This window comes from Rousettus aegyptiacus, unplaced genomic scaffold (genome assembly GCF_014176215.1).
Source record: "Rousettus aegyptiacus isolate mRouAeg1 unplaced genomic scaffold, mRouAeg1.p scaffold_m13_p_17, whole genome shotgun sequence".
Taxonomy (NCBI): domain Eukaryota; kingdom Metazoa; phylum Chordata; class Mammalia; order Chiroptera; family Pteropodidae; genus Rousettus; species Rousettus aegyptiacus.
Genome location: NW_023416292.1, coordinates 25207526 through 25224212, shown reverse-complemented (window position 1 = coordinate 25224212; position 16687 = coordinate 25207526). Strand labels below are relative to the sequence as shown.

At 66.2% G+C, this 16687-nt stretch overlaps 2 protein-coding genes across 3 annotated transcripts; one reads left to right on the top strand and one right to left on the bottom strand.

Annotated features, from left to right (window-relative positions):
- The first annotated feature begins 358 nt into the window (after window positions 1-358).
- TRIM46 (tripartite motif containing 46) lies at window positions 359-9363 on the top strand. Of its 2 annotated transcripts, none has more exons than XM_016135632.2 (10): window positions 359-529; window positions 1878-2139; window positions 2386-2729; window positions 3404-3547; window positions 3642-3737; window positions 4393-4646; window positions 4865-4986; window positions 5931-6233; window positions 6980-7277; window positions 8215-9363. In XM_016135632.2, exons 1-10 carry the CDS (start codon window positions 467-469, stop codon window positions 8606-8608), a joined length of 2280 nt encoding a protein of 759 aa, XP_015991118.1. In that variant the 5' UTR covers window positions 359-466; the 3' UTR covers window positions 8609-9363. The 2 variants fall into 2 exon arrangements, with proteins under 2 accessions (XP_015991118.1, XP_036090728.1); XM_036234835.1 differs by lacking the exon at window positions 359-529 and adding an exon at window positions 881-1135.
- Window positions 9364-10206: 843 nt separating this feature from the next.
- On the bottom strand, window positions 10207-16473 carry MUC1 (mucin 1, cell surface associated). The gene is made up of 7 exons (XM_036235175.1): window positions 13287-16473; window positions 12344-13182; window positions 12193-12251; window positions 11934-12073; window positions 11674-11795; window positions 11444-11590; window positions 10207-10567 (listed from the first exon to the last, which is right to left on the bottom strand). The coding sequence occupies exons 1-7, from the start codon at window positions 14386-14388 to the stop codon at window positions 10499-10501; spliced, it is 2478 nt and encodes an 825-aa protein (XP_036091068.1). The 5' UTR covers window positions 14389-16473; the 3' UTR covers window positions 10207-10498.
- Window positions 16474-16687: the final 214 nt, after the last annotated feature.

Below are 16687 nucleotides of genomic sequence, written 5' to 3'. Positions count from 1 at the left end.
CCACGGCCCATCTCTGTCTTCTTTGCAATTTACGTCGCCTCTAGTGCCTGTCCTCCAAACTTCCCGCCCCCCGGGAGCATCGCCTCGACATCTCCCGTAGACTCTTGGCCAAACCAAAATCCAGTGCTGCCATCCTGGAGCCCACCTCCCTCGAAAACTATCCTCCTGCTTTATATGAGCAAGATTAGGAGCCAATAAAGAATGCGAATATGGGAAACAGTTCTCTCCTCAAATACGGTTCCATGTTCCCCAACCCCCCGACCGCCTTCCGAGAACCACGTGGGGAAAACTATTTCCCACCTCCTACCCCAACAGGCGCCGTTCGAGGCTTGTCCCTGGAGCATGCGCAGTCGTGATATTTCACCCCACCCCTCCCCACACCCCCCACCGCGCTCCTGCATTAAGCCCGCGGTTCGCAGCCGCAGCCGGGATCGGGCACGTGGGGGCGGGCGGGCATGGTAAGGCCATGGCCGAGGGTGAGGATATGCAGACCTTCACTTCCATCATGGATGCACTGGTCCGCATCAGTGTGAGTTAAGGTGGGGTCGAGGGGAAGGGGAGCGGGAGCATAGGCGTCCGGGGCAGGCCGGGACCTTGAACAGGTGGGGATCCGGCGAGATGCAGCCCGAGGGCTGGCGATGGCGGAACGGACTGGGAGGGTCGGGGCGCAGGCACCAGAGGGTAACCCGGGCGCCAGTCTGGAGGTGGGTGCCGTGAAGGCGTCTCCGTGCTGGGGTGTGAGGAACGAAGAGCTACCGGAGGCAGCGGGTGGGTGGGGAGGCGGCCATCAGTGCACCCCGCGGCTGGGGCTGCAGGGCCAAGGGGCTGCGTTGTGAGGAGGGGGCGTGAGCTTGGAATTTTTCCAAAAAACTGAGGACAGGTGGAGGGCGATGAGGGAGCCGCCCCAGCGTACAGTTCCCAATTTGGACAGCTCCGCGAGACCCCACCCCACCGCACCCCCTCTCCCGGCTGCCTCCGAGCCTCCTGCGGTTGTCATGGCAACCCGTGCCCGGCTCTCCCAGGGGCGGTGCCAACCCTGCTCCCCCCATCACTTCCTCCCCCCTCCCTCCGTGTCCCTCCCTCCTTTGTGTCAGCTGCGCCCCTGACCGGGATGGCTGCGAAGAGAGGGACCAAGGTGAGGTGAGGGGGTGGGGCATAGCTGGAGGACCCCCGCCACCAAGAAAGGGAGGGGTACTTCCGGTGGGGAGGGGGCGAGTAGGCGGGGCGCTCGTTTCTTTCCAGGTTGGGGAGGGGTTCACGGCTAGCCAGGTTGCGCCGGGGGAGGGAACGCGAGGTCCGGGCGGTGGCGGGCGCAGGAGAATGGGTTAGTATCAGGGGACCGACGGAGACGTCTGGGAAACTGAAGGATGGAGGATGGAGGTTGGGGCGGCCGGAGGCCGGAGCCGCGGCAGGAAGACGGCCCGGGTGAGCCCGAGGATGGACAGGGAGCGGCGCCTGCCTATGAGGAGGAGTCACGGTGGTGGGGGGGGTGCGGGTATGCCAGAGAAGGGGGCGGGGGTACGCACGGAGCTGCAGAATGGGCGGTGTCCTTGAGAGAAGTGCCGGGGGCCGTCGCAACGATGGGGGAGGGGGCAGTGGCCAGGTGAGAGGGGCTGCGGGTCCCGTGGGAGGCACGAACTCCAGCCGTGAGCTCCAAGTACCGTCCTTCTCCGTAGGCCTTTAGCTCTGCAGGAGGGAACAGGGCTAGAGGCAGAGCTGCCAAGGTCTGCGAACCAGGCCCAGCTGGTGCTGGGAAAAAGCCCTAGGTAGCTCGTCCTGCCCCTGTCCGAGACCCCTGGTCTCTAAGACAGCGGTGAGGCCTATCAATATATGCCCGGGGGACCAAGCTCTGACCCAACCTCCTGGTCCCTCCACAGACGAGCATGAAGAACATGGAGAAGGAACTGCTGTGCCCAGTGTGCCAAGAGATGTACAAGCAGCCGCTGGTGCTGCCTTGTACCCACAACGTGTGCCAGGCCTGTGCGCGCGAGGTGCTGGGCCAGCAGGGCTACGTGGGCCACGGTGGGGACCCCAGCTCCGAGCCCACCTCTCCTGCCTCCACCCCTTCCACCCGCAGTCCCCGCCTCTCCCGCAGAACTCTCCCCAAGCCAGACCGCCTGGACCGGCTGCTTAAGTCAGGTGGGGCTGGGGCCTGGGGGTGGGGATGGGGATGCCAGGCTGTCCATCGGGAAGGTGGAAGGGGTCCCCCTGGTCCCGAGCACCTGCCTGTCTTTCAGGGGGTGGAGATGCTGCTCATCCAGCTCTTGTAACTGACCTCAGCTGTGGCATGGTGGAGATTACCTGATAAACTGAACAGACTCCTCCCGCAGCCCCCCGTAATTTTCATCTCCCTCCCCCCTCCCCCCAACCCCGGCCCATCCACAGGCTTTGGGACGTACCCCGGGCGGAAGCGAGGTGCTCTGCAGCCCCAGGTGATCACGTTCCCATGCCCAGCCTGCCAGGGCGATGTGGAGCTGGGGGAGCGGGGCCTGGCAGGGCTGTTCCGGAACTTGACCCTGGAGCGCGTGGTGGAGCGGTACCGCCAGAGCGTGAGCGTGGGTGGCGCCATCCTGTGCCAGCTGTGCAAGCCCCCGCCACTAGAGGCCACCAAGGGCTGCACCGAGTGCCGCGCTACCTTCTGCAATGAGTGCTTCAAGCTCTTCCACCCCTGGGGGACCCAGAAGGCCCAGCATGAGCCCACCCTGCCCACCCTGTCCTTCCGCCCCAAGGTGAGCCAGCACTTGCGGGCCTGGGAGGGGAGGGGCATGGCGGAGCTAGATGGGAGGGGGCGCCCGGCCTGTGGCCTCCAAAGGGAGGTGGGCAGAGGTGTGCTGTTGCCAAACTCCGTTTTCTGTAACAACCAGCACCACGAACAAGGCCTTGAACAAATCTTTAATCATCCTTGGGCCCCCGTCTTACCCGATGAAGGAGGCTGATAACTTCTGCCCTGCACTGTCCACACCCGCAGGGCTGTTCGGAGGATCACGTTTGTGAACTTAAATGGTAAACTAAAAAGGTCTGTGTGCATTTATTCACTGGACAAATATTTACCAAGCACCTACGTGCCTAGTGCTATTCTCAGCATTGGGATATGGCAACAAACGAGATGGAGGTTAATTATTAACCACAAGGCTAAGATTAATTATCGTCATTAATGCTATTACCGAACGTCTCCTGGGCTGGATGAAGGGAGGGCAATGCCAGTGCCTGGAGGGCGCAGAAAAGGCTGTCCGTGGTACCAGTGTGCACCACCAGGGGACACTGTGGAGCGCCGCCGGCGGAGCTCCGCCCCACCCCCATCTGGCCAGTGCCGGCAGCGCCCCAACTTCTCCCTGGCCGGTCCACACAACATCGGCGCATCGTTCCCCATGGCTGATTATGCCATTGCTCTTTCTGTCCCCAGGGCCTGATGTGCCCAGACCACAAGGAAGAGGTGACCCACTACTGCAAGACATGCCAACGGCTGGTGTGCCAGCTCTGCCGGGTGAGGCGCACCCACAGTGGCCACAAGATCACACCGGTGCTCAGCGCCTACCAGGCCCTCAAGGTGAGGCCCCCCTCCACCCCACCCACTCACACCTCCTCCCAACGGATGGTTCTGCGGAGCTGAGCGCGATGCCCACCTCTTTCTTCCCCCTCAGGACAAGCTGACAAAGAGCCTGACATACATCCTGGGAAACCAGGACACAGTTCAGACCCAGATCTGTGAGCTGGAGGAGACCGTGAGGCACACCGAGGTGAGGGTGGGCACGGCGGTGGCCATAGGCCCTCCCTGGGCCTGGGCGCGTCAAAGGGCTGTGCCTGGGCCGGGCCCAGTCACCTGGCTGCAAGCTCAGGAAGGCTCTGTGGGGTCCGTGGACATGCCAAAGTGTGGTTAAACCAGGCTGGCAGGAACACTAGGGTCCCAGGCCAGGCGGTGCCTGGAGCTACGGTTGGGACAAGGTGGCTATTGTGCAAGCTGGGGAGCTCGAAAGGCCCCAGGGACATGGCTCCCATGTCCTCGGGCTCTGCTGCCTGCTAAGGATGGCACACGTCCCTGGAGCTAGGGTGAGGCGGTGGCCCTGGTGCCCTCTGCCGGGTCGTCTGAATCTGCTGACGTGCGGATGGGCAACGGGATGGCACAGATGCCAGGGGACACTCGTACACTCGTGGTCTCTGCTGTTCGGGGGGGTCCTCAGTGATGAGGCCGCGGGCTCGGAGGGGTGGCACGAATGACCAGGAGCTGAGTCCATCTGCGTGTACAGGTGCCCTTGGAGCCACGAGCCTGGCCCTGTTGGAAGGCGGGGGTAGGATCTCCCCAGATCTTTCGTGGTCCTAGCCATAGCATGGGGCCCCAGGAGGTTGGCACAGGCGCTGCCTTCGAGGAGATAGTGAGTGTTGCTCTCTGGGCAGGTGAGTGGTCAGCAGGCCAAGGAGGAGGTGTCCCAGCTGGTGCGGGGGCTGGGGGCCGTGCTGGAGGAGAAGCGCACGTCGCTGCTCCAGGCCATAGAGGAGTGCCAGCAGGAGCGGCTGGCCCGGCTCAGCGCCCAGCTCCAGGAGCACCGGAGCCTGCTGGACGGCTCGGGGCTGGTGGGCTATGCCCAGGAGGTGCTTAAGGAAACAGACCAGCCTTGCTTCGTGCAAGCGGCCAAGCAGTTGCACAACAGGTACTCCCAGGGGCATCGTGGGTGGAGCCAACCTCTAAGACAGTATCTCAGAGCCCACTGGATGGAGAGCCGGGCTCCGAGGGTTTTCTCCAGGCGAGGCCCACACCCAGCATGCCCGAGGGGACCAAGAAGAGGCCCAGAGCAGGCGGGGAGAGCCGGGGCGGAGGGGGGGAGGCTGCCCAGATGGCAGTGCCTGACCCTTGCCTGCCCCATCCCAGGATTGCCCGGGCGACAGAGGCCCTGCAGATGTTCCGGCCAGCCGCCAGCTCCTCCTTCCGCCACTGTCAGCTGGACGTGGGGCGTGAGATGAAGCTGCTGACCGAGCTGAACTTCCTGCGAGGTAAGGAGCCGGCCAGGCCCTGTGTCCGATTAGAACCTTCCTCCCTTCTCCCCCAGCAGCGGGCCGGGGGGCAGCGCCCACCGGGGACCTCCCGGCCCCCCCGCCCGGCCCGGTCAGCCGCCCCTCGCACCCAGCGCACCGGCCACACTGTCCCACCGCGCTCAGCGCCGCTTCTCCCTCTCTTTGTTTGTAGGCGTGGCCACCGCGGACTCTGCTCCGGAGCACCCCAGGCAAGTCAGCGCCCCGCCCCGGGGGCCTGCCCCCCGCCGGGCCCCCCGCCCCGCGCCCCCACGCAGCTCTGCCACCCACTCTGCCTCCTTCACTGTCCCGCCTTAACCAGACTCCCGGTCCTCCTGGGCCAGGGCCAGCTGCCCTCTGCCTTCCTGAGGGGCTTGCCTGATCCTTGCCCTTCTGACTTGTCCTTGCGGCCCTTGCCCTCTGGACTTCCCTCCTCTTTGCCTCGAACTTTGTCCTGAGCCGTCGAGCTTTTGCTCCACTTTCTTGCCGACTGGCACCTGGCTCCCTCCCACTGTCCCCTTCACCGCCCTCTTGCCTGGGTTCCAGTGGCCTTTCCCCGAGTCTCCCCTTTATTCATAGAACAAAAAGGGCCATAGAAAGAAGGGTCCCCATCTGGTCTGATACCCCCAACTGACAGAGGAGGAAACTGAGGCCCACAAAGGGGAAACGACACAAAGCCAGAGTGACAGGGCGGCAGGCAGGACTAGCACCCTCCTGCCTGCCCCGCGCGCGCATGCGCGCGCGCCTGCCTCTTCCTCACCTTGGGCTGCGCCTGCCCAGCGCCCACCCAGCGCCCAAGCAGGTCTCCTCCGCAGGCCCCTCTCACCCACACTCACCCCCCGGCTCCCGCTGCTTTCCCTTCTCCTGCCCGCCCCCCGTGCCCGGCCGGTGGCCAGGCCCTGCCTGACCGCTGTCTCTCCCAACAGTGCCCGAGGCTCCGGTCATAGACACGCAGCGCACCTTCGCCTACGACCAGATCTTCCTGTGCTGGCGGCTGCCGCCCCACTCGCCGCCCGCCTGGCACTACACCGTCGAGTTCCGGCGCACGGACGCGCCTGCGCAGCCGGGCCCCGCCCGCTGGCAGCGGCGGGAGGAGGTGAGGGGCACCAGCGCCCTGCTCGAGAACCCTGACACGGGCTCTGTGTACGTGCTGCGTGTGCGAGGCTGCAACAAGGCCGGCTACGGCGAGTACAGCGAGGACGTGCACCTGCACACGCCCCCGGCGCCCGGTGAGTGGCCGGAGGGCGGCGCAGCGGGGCACACGGGCGGCGCAGGGTGCCTGGGGACCCAGGCCCTCACAGCGGGTGAGACGCACGACGCAGCGGGTCACGTCCGCCAGCGCCGGGGCCAGACTGCATGGGCTCGAGTCCCAGCTCTGCCTCTTGCCACCTGTGTGGTCTTGGGCAAGTCGTTCACCCTCTGAACTTCAAGGTCATCTTCTGTGGAGATAGTAACAATACTCACGTCATAGGTTCCTTACGAGAACTAAGTGAATCGGTACACGTAAAGTCCTAGCGGTGTTCCCAGCTCAAGTAAGGACTCAGTGGATGTTAGTCAGGTGACGCCAGAAGACAGTGTGCATGCGCCCTGGGCCACAGCCTAATAGAGGCGGGTGGCCACCGTGTAGGGGAAGGCAGGGTAGGGATCGGGTGTAAGAACTAAGCGTGGGCTGGAAGCCGGAGGCGGATGGTGGTGGGGATGTCGCCGTGCGGAACGGATCAGCAGTGGGGGCCGCGTGCGAGGGCCGGGACGCCGGCCCCGTGCCTGCAGCGTCGGCGGAACTCTCCATGGGGCCCCCTGCGCGGTGGGGACGCCCCGCTTCCGGTCCTCCAGGCCCCGTTCCCAGAGCTCCCTGCCACCCCCGCCACGTGCTCCACGCTCCGAAGTGTCGTGTGCTAACGCCTCGCAGGGTCCGGCGCCCGTGTCCATCCCTGAAGTCCTTCCTTCCGTCTCTCCCCTCCGCCCCCCACTCCAGTCCTCCACTTCTTCCTGGATGGCCGCTGGGGCACAAGCCGCGAGCGGCTGGCCATCAGCAAGGACCAGCGAGCAGTGCGGAGCGTTCCGGGCCTGCCCCTGCTGCTGGCCGCTGAGCGGCTGCTGACCGGCTGCCACCTGAGCGTGGACGTGGTCCTGGGCGACGTGGCCGTGACCCAGGGCCGCAGCTACTGGGCCTGCGCCGTAGACCCCGCCTCCTACTTGGTTAAGGTGGGCGTGGGGCTGGAGAGCAAGCTGCAGGAAAGCTTCCAGGGCGCTCCCGACGTCATCAGCCCCAGGTCAGGCCTCCCTGGGGGCTCTGGGTGGGGGGTGGGGGCAGGGCAGGGGTGGCACGGGGAGCCAGGACTTGCAGGGGTGGAGCCTGGGGGGTAGGGTGGTGAGAGCCAGGCCCGCGGGGGTGTGGGCTCGGTGGAGGGGCTTTGAGGGGTGGCGGCTTCAGGAGGGTGTGGCTGGGGGCAGAGAGGACAGAACAGGGCCATCTCCACCCGCTTCCACCTGTCGCTCGGGGCTCAAGCCTCTTTCTTCCCTGAGACCCCGTTTCTAACGCCCTTCCTCCATCCTCCCTTCACTCGCATCTTTTCTCAGCGCCAGGAAAATTCTCTCCTTAAAGGTTCCATCTCCAAACCCCCTGATTCCCAGCACCCCGTTAACACCCTCCCACACACGCGCGGCCTCTCCCGGTATCCCGTGTCTTCAGCACACCTCCCGTCCAACAGCGGTTCCCTCCCCTGACACCCCTCAAATGTGACAGAGGTCGCCCTGTCTCTCTCCCAGCGTTCATCTGCCTGACCTCCTTCCCCTGTGCTTCCTCTGTGCCCAGGGCCTTGGTCATAAGCCCTCGCTCTTCCGCATTCGCGGACCCTCAGACCCTCCTCCAGCACGGGGTCCCCCACTCCGGTTTTCCTCGCCCCCTTCCTGCCTCCCTGAGGCTGCGCTCTGCCGCGTGCTGCGCCAGCACCTTGCCTTTCCGGTGCCCCGATGCCTCTCTTGCCGCTGTGATGCCCTTTCGATCCCCTCTCCCTGCCGAACCGAACCCCCGACTCTACATTCCAGCCCCTGCCCCTTCAGCGTGGCCTCTCCTCGATACCCCAGATCGCCCCTTTCAACCACTCAGTTCCCCAACATCAACCTTATGATGTCTCAGTCCTCCGGTGCCCCACCCCCCGCCCCCTCACTCCGCCCCCAACACCCTCCTACTCAACGCTGCTCCTACAGGTACGACCCTGACAGCGGGCACGACAGCGGGGCCGAGGACGCCACGGTGGAGGCGTTGCCGCCCTTCGCCTTCCTTACCGTGGGCATGGGCAAGGTGCTGCTGGGCCCCGCGGCCAGCGCGCACGCAGGGCTCACCGGCAGGGACGGCCCGGCAGCTGGCTGCACCGTACCACTGCCGCCGCGCCTGGGCATCTGCCTGGACTACGAGCGCGGCCGCGTGTCCTTCCTGGACGCCGTGTCCTTCCGCGGACTGCTGGAGTGCCCCCTGGACTGCTCCGGGCCTGTGTGCCCGGCCTTCTGCTTCATCGGAGGGGGCGCGGTACAGCTACAGGAGCCCGTGGGCACCAAGCCCGAGAGGAAAGTCACCATCGGGGGCTTCGCCAAGCTGGACTGACCTTCTCAGGCGCCTCCTGGGCCCTGGCCCTCCAGGCCTCCTGGAGCGAGCCGGGTTGTTGCTCGGCAGCTTCGCCTTCGGACTCCCTTCCGTGTGGCCCCGCCCCTCACTTGTGTCCAGGTCTTCCCAGGCCCTGCTCTTGACCTAGGGACTCTCCTCTGCTAGCCTCTCCGGATGTCCCCATTCTCTCCATCGCCCGTTAACCCAGGCCCCCACCCCAAGTCAGCCCCACGCCCTGCCCCCTGCCCTCGCACCTAAGCGCGTCATGGAAAGAGGCCCTCCCACCCCGCCCTGTGCCCGCCCCGCCCCCGCCGGGAGGGTTCGCTCCCCCTCCCAGGCCCTCGGCATGGCCCCCAGCTCTGCCCTCTGCCCTGTCATGCCCTCTGCCCCACTGAAGCTCAGCTAGGCCTTGGCGCAGGCGGGCTGTTTGGCCAGACACTGCCCAGGCAGTCCCTGTGAGGGGCAGGGGGCCCGCCAAGCCCACCCGTGTGGGTCCCCATGGCCCTTGGCGACAAGGCCCTTGTGCCCCGCTCCTTCCTGCATGCCTCACTCGTCCCACACCCATGCCAGTGTGCCACGTCTCCCGGGGCCCCAGCGGAGTTGGGTGTCCCCTTTGGGCTGGGCCAGGCAAGGCTTCTGGTGCCCGCGTCTGCCCGCCACAGGAGGCCCTGCTAGGCCTGTGCCAAACAACAGCTGTCATTTTCATGGTTTATAAACAATAAACTGATGCCAGGCGCACCTCTGCCTTCCCCGAGCCCGACCATTCCTCTTGGTTTCCGTGCTGGGTGTGGCGGCCAGGAGGGCCCCAGGGTGCTCTGCCATGGGCAGAGCCCCTGACGGAAGGAGGCCCCCAAGCCAGGCGCTCCTGAGTCTCCCAGCCACATGCGTACCCGGCCCCGGCCCAGGGCCACCGGGGGGTGCATCGCTCTGGGGGCCTCGTGTCATCCCCCACAAGGACAGGCATCCCGCCGGAGGCGCCCAGGCCCTGAGGGAATGTGGTTAAGAGGAAGGGCACCGTGCCAGGGCCAAAGCGGTCAGGGAACCAGAACCACTTCCCCATTCCCAGAATGCGGGGAACAGACCCCAGAGCAAGCGGGTAGGTGCGGAGGCCCGCGGCCAGGGAGGGGGCCGGGCTTGGTGCCCGCCCCGGATTCACACTTATGGATTCAACACTTATTGAGGAGGTGTTGACTCTGCAATGGTTATCGCTGCCCCGAGGTCTGACTTCACACCCGGGCAGCTCAGAATAGAGCCGCCTGGGGCATCGTGCCAAGAGGCGAGCGCTTGGGCCCCCAGCCCCCAGCGCCCAGCGGGTGAAAGCCGGGGTGAGCCTCGGGGCGTGCAGGCAGGGCAGGTCGTGCTGGCCCGCGGAGCCCAGCCACACAGGTTTCGTTTCCTCCTTCCTCTTGTGCCAGCAGCAATAGGAAACAGGTCACTCCTGCACCCCAATGTCATTGCCTCTCCAGCCCGCCCCCCCGCCCGCAAGCGACGCTGGCTCCCTGTGGCTGCCTTTCCTCCCTGGCTCATTCCAGACCCCCTCCCACGCATTCTCACCTCCCCTCCTATCTAGGGGACACAGATGCCAGACCAGAAATTGGTAGTCAGAGCAGGGGAGGCCACGTTTTATTCAGCCATGTTCCGGTTCCCACTGTCTGCGGGCTTTCTGGGCCAGTCCTGGGACCCACTGCCCAGGCATGTCCCCAGGGGCCCTGATGGGCTTCACCAGGGCTAAGATGGGTTAAGGGACTTGATGGGGTCTGTGAGGGAGGCTGTGAGCAGCCCAGCTGAAGTTCCGGCTCACCAATTCAGAACAGGAAGGGGGCCACCTCGCACTGAAGACCGGGAGGGGGAAGGCTGGCTCGGGCTGGACGCTTGGGAGGCGACGTGCCCCTACAAGTTGGCAGAAGTAGCTGCCAGGTTTGTGTAAGAGAGGCTGCTGCCACCATTGCCTGCAGAAACCTGAGCGGGGAGAGAAAGGGGCCGGGCTGAGGGCAGCTTTCCTGGGAGACGCTATGGCCCCAGGGCCCCCGGTTGCACCCCAGGCTGGGGTCATAGGTCCAGGAGCCTGACCAGTTCTCAAGGGGTTAATTCGGAGAGAGCACCTGCTGGGCACCAGCAGCAGCCAGGTGACTGTAAACAGGGCCCCTCCTCCTCCCTCTGCTCCCCTGGCCTCTCTCCCTTGGTTTTAACCACCCCCCCCCCACCCCCTCACCCTGCTCCTGACCCTGGCTCCCTCCACTCTCCGCTCCTCCAGCCCAAGGAGGCCTGTATAAAACTGGGAGAAGGAAGTCCCAGGTGGAGGGAAAACGGGGTCAAGAAAAGGAAAGTCCCCCTCCCCCATCTGGAGTCCCAGCCCCAGGTGACCAAAGTAATTATTTACTAGGTTCTGGAGAGAAAGGCTGGCCAGGAAAGAGGGAGGAGGGGTCCTTACACCCCGTCCTAGGAATGCTGCCCAGGCTCACCTGGCTCCATGAAGTTTCCTCCTCCCTGTCACCTCAGAGACCCCCCCACTCGGCCTTTCCCGATGACCTTCCGGTGTTAGGGGACCGCTGGGGGCGCAGGTGCTCATTACTGGGCACGGAGCCCCATGTGTTCCACCTCTGCGTCGCGGCCCGGCTTGGCAGCGGCTCAGCTGACCAGTGACTGCTGCTCTGCCGACACTCCCTCTCGCGGTCCCTTCTCTTCTGCGCGGTCTCTTTCCCAGGCCCTCCACTGCTTACTTTATGTCACCTCTCACCTCTGCTAAGTTCTTGGGATTTTCCAAGGACCCTTCTGGAAAAGGACCCCTCCCCAGCGAAAGCCTCTGTCTCCCTCCACCTGTGGGGCCATCCTCACCTCATAAGGGTTAGGTTTGGTACTGCCGGGGGGCACATAGCGCCCGTGGGTGTGGTAGGTGGGGTACTCGCTCATAGGATGGTAGGCGTCTCGGGCGGGAAAGATGTCCAGCTGCCCATAGTTCTTCTGGCGGCACTGACACACGGTCTGGGGAGACGAGAGGTTGTGAGGGGCCACGGGGTTCCTTCTGGCGGGGAGACTCTGGGCAGGGTTGGCGACCGAGCACTTACCAGGACGACGAGATAGATGATGGCCAGCGCAGTCAGAATGCAGACCAGCACCAGAAGGGCAATGCCCCAGCCGGGCACGCCGGACCCCGGCTGGGCAGAGGAAGGGTATGTGGCATCGGCCACTGAAAGGAAGAGCAGTGGTCAGGGCTGTCTGCTGAAGGAGGGGCCTCCCCCCGTGAGCACCAAGAGGGAGCCAGACGCCGAAGAGAGAGGGGCCCGCGTGGCACAGCGCCGGCCACGAGCAAGCGACATGGCCTCACCGCTGACTCGCGAGATGTCCAGGTTGTACGTGGTTTTCGCCGTTTCCAGCTCGCCCTCAGTCCACTGTGCCTGCAGCTCACTGGCACTGGGGGGACTTCTTCCAAAGGCCAGAGTGGATTCCACCAGCACAGAGCCCGGCCTGCTCACAGGGGAGTGGGCAGCTCAGTCGCGGGCCCCAGCTGCTGGGCACCGCCCCACCCCCGGCGCCCCCTCGAGGCATGCACACACCCCACACAGAGTCCGCGCCCAGAGCCGTACCTGAACTTTACAATAGAGAGGCCCAGGAAATCCTCCTCTTTTTTGTAGATCTGTGAACACTGGGGGAAAGGGAAGCATTAAGGCCCGGCGCACAGGTTGGGGCGGGCTGCGGGCCGCAGCAGGGGGCAGGCGGAGGGAGGCAGATACTCACCAGGTTGGAAATGTTTCTCTGCAGGGCCTTGAAGTAGGCAGTGCTGCGGTCTTCCAGGGAAGAGTTGAATTGAAGGTTCAGAATGCGGAAGGACAGAAGGAAGATGAAGATCCTAACAGGCTGGGAATTAGTCCGAGAGCTGGGGGAGGTGGGAGGTTCTGTGCTGTGGTCACTGCTACTGGCAGCAGTCCTGGTACTGTGGCTGGCAGAGGTGGGGTTCGGCAACGAGGTGGCATGTGGGGTGATTGTGGAGTTTGAGGCCAGATGCGTGGTGTTCGGAGACGAGGAGGTACCCGGGGTGGACGCGTTGGCCGGGCTCGAGGTGGCTTCCGTGGCGGACGCGTTGGCCGGGCTCGAGGCCGGGCCCGCGCCGGTTGGAGATGGGGAGGCGCCCGCGGCGGACGCGTTGGCCGGGCTCGAGGCGGCGCCCGCGCCGGTTGCAGACGAGGAGGTACCCGGGGTGGACGCGTTGGCCGGGCTCGAGGTGGCTTCCGTGGCGGACGCGTTGGCCGGGCTCGAGGCGGCGCCCGCGCCGGTCGGAGACGAGGTGGCGCCCGGGGTGGACGCGTTGGCCGGGCTCGAGGTGGCTTCCGTGGCGGACGCGTTGGCCGGGCTCGAGGCGGCGCCCGCGCCGGTCGGAGACGAGGTGGCGCCCGGGGTGGACGCGTTGGCCGGGCTCGAGGCGGCGCCCGCGCCGGTTGGAGACGAGGAGGTACCCGGGGTGGACGCGTTGGCCTGCTCGAGGCGGCGCCCGCGCCGGTTGCAGACGAGGGAGGGTACCCGGGGTGGACGCGTTGGCCGGGCTCGAGGTGGCTTCCGTGGCGGATGCGTTGGCCGGGCTCGAGGCCGGGCCCGCGCCGGTTGGAGACGGGGAGGCGCCCGCGGCGGACGCGTTGGCCGGGCTGAGGCGGCGGCCCGCGGCCGGTTGCAGACGAGGAGGTACCCGGGTGGACGCGTTGGCCGGGGCTCGAGGTGGCTTCCGTGGCGGATGCGTTGGCCGGAGCTCGAGGCCGGGCCCGCGCCACGGTGGAGACGGGGAGGCGCCCTCGGCGGACGGCGTTGGCCGGGCTCGAGGCGGCGCCCGCGCCGGTCGGAGACGAGGTGGTGCCCGGGGTGGACGCGTTGGCCGGGCTCGAGGCGGCGCCCGCGCCGGTCGGAGACGAGGTGGCGCCCGGGGTGGACGCGTTGGCCGGGCTCGAGGCGGCGCCCGCGCCGGTTGGAGACGAGGAGGTACCCGGGGTGGACGCGTTGGCCGGGCTCGAGGTGGCTTCCGTGGCGGATGCGTTGGCCGGGCTCGAGGCCGGGCCCGCGCCGGTTGGAGACGGGGAGGCGCCCGCAGCGGACACGTTGGCCGGGCTCGAGGCGGCGCCCGTGCCGGTCGCAGACGAGGAGGCACCCGGGGTGGACGCGTTGGCCGGGCTCGAGGCGGCTTCCGTGGCGGACGCGTTGGCCGGGCTCGAGGCGGCGCCCGCGCCGGTCGGAGACGAGGTGGCGCCCGGGGTGGACGCGTTGGCCGGGCTCGAGGTGGCTTCCGTGGCGGACGCGTTGGCCGGGCTCGAGGCCGGGCCCGCGCCGGTCGGAGACGAGGAGGCGCCCGGGGTGGACGCGTTGGCCGGGCTCGAGGTGGCTTCCGTGGCGGACGCGTTGGCCGGGCTCGAGGCCGGGCCCGCGCCGGTCGGAGACGGGGAGGCGCCCGCGGCGGACGTGTTGGCCGGGCTCGAGGCGGCGCCCGCGCCGGTCGGAGACGAGGTGGCGCCCGGGGTGGACACGTTGGCCGGGCTCGAGGCGGCGCCCGCGCCGGTTGGAGACGAGGAGGTACCCGGGGTGGACGCGTTGGCCGGGCTCGAGGTGGCTTCCGTGGCGGACGCGTTGGCTGGGCTCGAGGCCAGGCCCGCGCGGGTCGGAGACGAGGAGGCGCCCGCGGTCCGGCTCTGGGTAGAGGGTGAGGTGCTGGCTGTGTTCGTGGATTGGTTTGTGCTCTCACCTATAAGCACTGTCAAGAGCAGCAGCGAGAAGAGGAGAAGGGCCCGGGTGCCCGGCGACATGGTGCTGGCGCCCTGGGCGGGCAGGGTCAGAGCAGGCTGGAGCAGGGAGCGGGCGCTGGTGCAAGGTGGAGCAAGCACAGGCGCCTGCTGCTTTATACCGGTCCCCCGCCTGCCCGTGGCTCAGCAAGAGCAGGTGACAGGTGACAAAACCCAGCCCCTCCCCCATCCCCTACTCCCCTCTCTTCCTGCTCCTCCCCAGCCGTTCCTGTCCCCTCAGGTTGGCTCTGTGGGCTCGTCACTCAACCCTCTGACTACCTGTTTGTTCTTGGCGGGCCTCCCCCCCTCCCCAACCACTCCCTGGCTCCAGAGGTGGTGCGTGTAGGGAAGGCAGGTCTAGGACCTGGGTCCCCGAGGCTCTAGTTTTAGCCCCGAGGCAACAGAACAGCCAAGGTGAGACAAGGGACAGAGAAAGTGGGCTAGGTCAAGGCAGGGAAATTTACCCTCAGGTCCCGCACTCTACTCCCCATTCTCCCTGGGCCCCTGAAGCTGCACTCTGGGGGCCGAGAAGAAATGGGCAGGCTAGATAAGGTGGGGACTAGGTGCTAGTTTGGGACCCCTCCCCCACCACTTCCAGGAATAGCCCCACCCTGAAACTGCTCCTGGTCTGGTCCCTTCTGCAAGCAGTTCTACCCCGAAACCCACAGTCCCCGCCCCTGCTGGACTTGCAAGCAGCCTGAGTTCCTTCCTTGTCTTTCTTCCGAGAAGGAATGGGGGAAGAAATTTCCACTTAAAGAAGGAGGAGAGCTGGGCCCCACTGAACGCTAGGATCTTTCCTTCTCAGTCCTCCACCTCATAGCGGCAGTGGCCGGCAAGGCTGCCCGGGCTCTCCTGCCCTCTAGTGGTCACCTGGAGCTGGACAGCGCCTGCCCAGGCGCCGTGGGGGAGGGGGGGGGGTCTGCCCTTGCCAGGGACTGGGGAGGGGCTGTTGTTGAGCGGCACTGCCTAACTGGAGCCAGAGGGAGCCTGGGGAGAGCGGCGAGAAGTCGGTGGCTTGGACAGAGAAGGGAAGGAACGCGCCACTGTGACATCGATGGAGAGGCTGGGGACTTTAGGAGGGGACCCTGGGGCGCACGGAGCGGTGTCTGACGGAAATGGCGCTAAGTGGGTGGGATCCTGAGGTACCTGGAAGGGTCACCGAGGTATGTGGGAGAGGACATCGGAATGTGGGAGGGGTAATGGAACAGGTTCCGTGTTTAGGAGGCAGAGATTAGGGTGACAGAATGGTATTTGGGGGCACTGAACTATCCTTTGGGGAGCAGAGTTGTATTTGGGGTAGGGCAGCACGTGGTGGTGGGAGCAAAGGTGTATGGGAAGGTGAGTAACTCTGGACGCCTGAGAGGTATTTGGAAGGGCAGAAATATTTGGGACCAGGGCGGCATCTGGGGTCACAGCGGCACGTGGTGTTTAGGGTGTCCGACCCTATCCAGAGGTCATGAGTTGCGGTCTCCGCCAACGAAAGCTGTACGTCAGCGTCAGGAAAACAGTTCTTGGCCCCAAGAATACAGATTGAAAAAATGAACTTTAAAAATACTCTGGCGCGGCGGGACTGGAGGGAAGGCAGCCAGCGGCGAGGGACCACCGGGCGGGCGCGCGGCCCCGCCTCCTCGCTGGCTGGCGTGGCTTTGTGCTGCGGGGCGGGGGTCGCTGACGTCAGCGCCCGGGTGCGCGGGCCGGACAGGCGGGGAAGCCCCCCACCCTCCGGCTAGAGACCCAGCGAGTATCTAGGTGGGCGGCCCCAAAACTTCAACCCCCGGTGTTGCTAGGCAACAGCCATTCAGTCGGTTGCTGGGACACGCGTTACCATGGCGACGGATCCGCGCGCCGCGCGGTGGGAGTATTTAAAGAGCAAGCGCGCGCAACGCTCCGGCGTCGGAAAGCGGCCTTCCGGGATACCGCGGTCGACCCTTCTCCCTTCCCCCCTCCCCTTGGTCGCCCCCTTCACCCTCTTCCGGAGACCCAGTCTCTCTGGCATCCGAGGCGAACCCGGCTCCCCAGCGCGCCCCCGGTCCTCGTGCCGGTCCGCCTTCGAGCGGCGGGGAGCGGGACCCCGGGCCCCGGGCGGGCGGGAGGGACGGGACGCGGTGCAGTGTTGTTCTTTCCCCGCCAATATTGCACTCGTCCCGGCCTCCGGCCCCTCCGGCCCCCCCCCCCGGCCCCCCGGCCTCCCCCTCACCGCGAGCGGGACAGCCCCAGCCCTCCTCCTGGCTCTTGATCCCTGCCGATCTAAGAGAGACTGGAGTGTCGCCGCTGCCACCGTGGGTAAGTGGGGCCGGGAGGACTTCAGCCATCCCCCGACCAG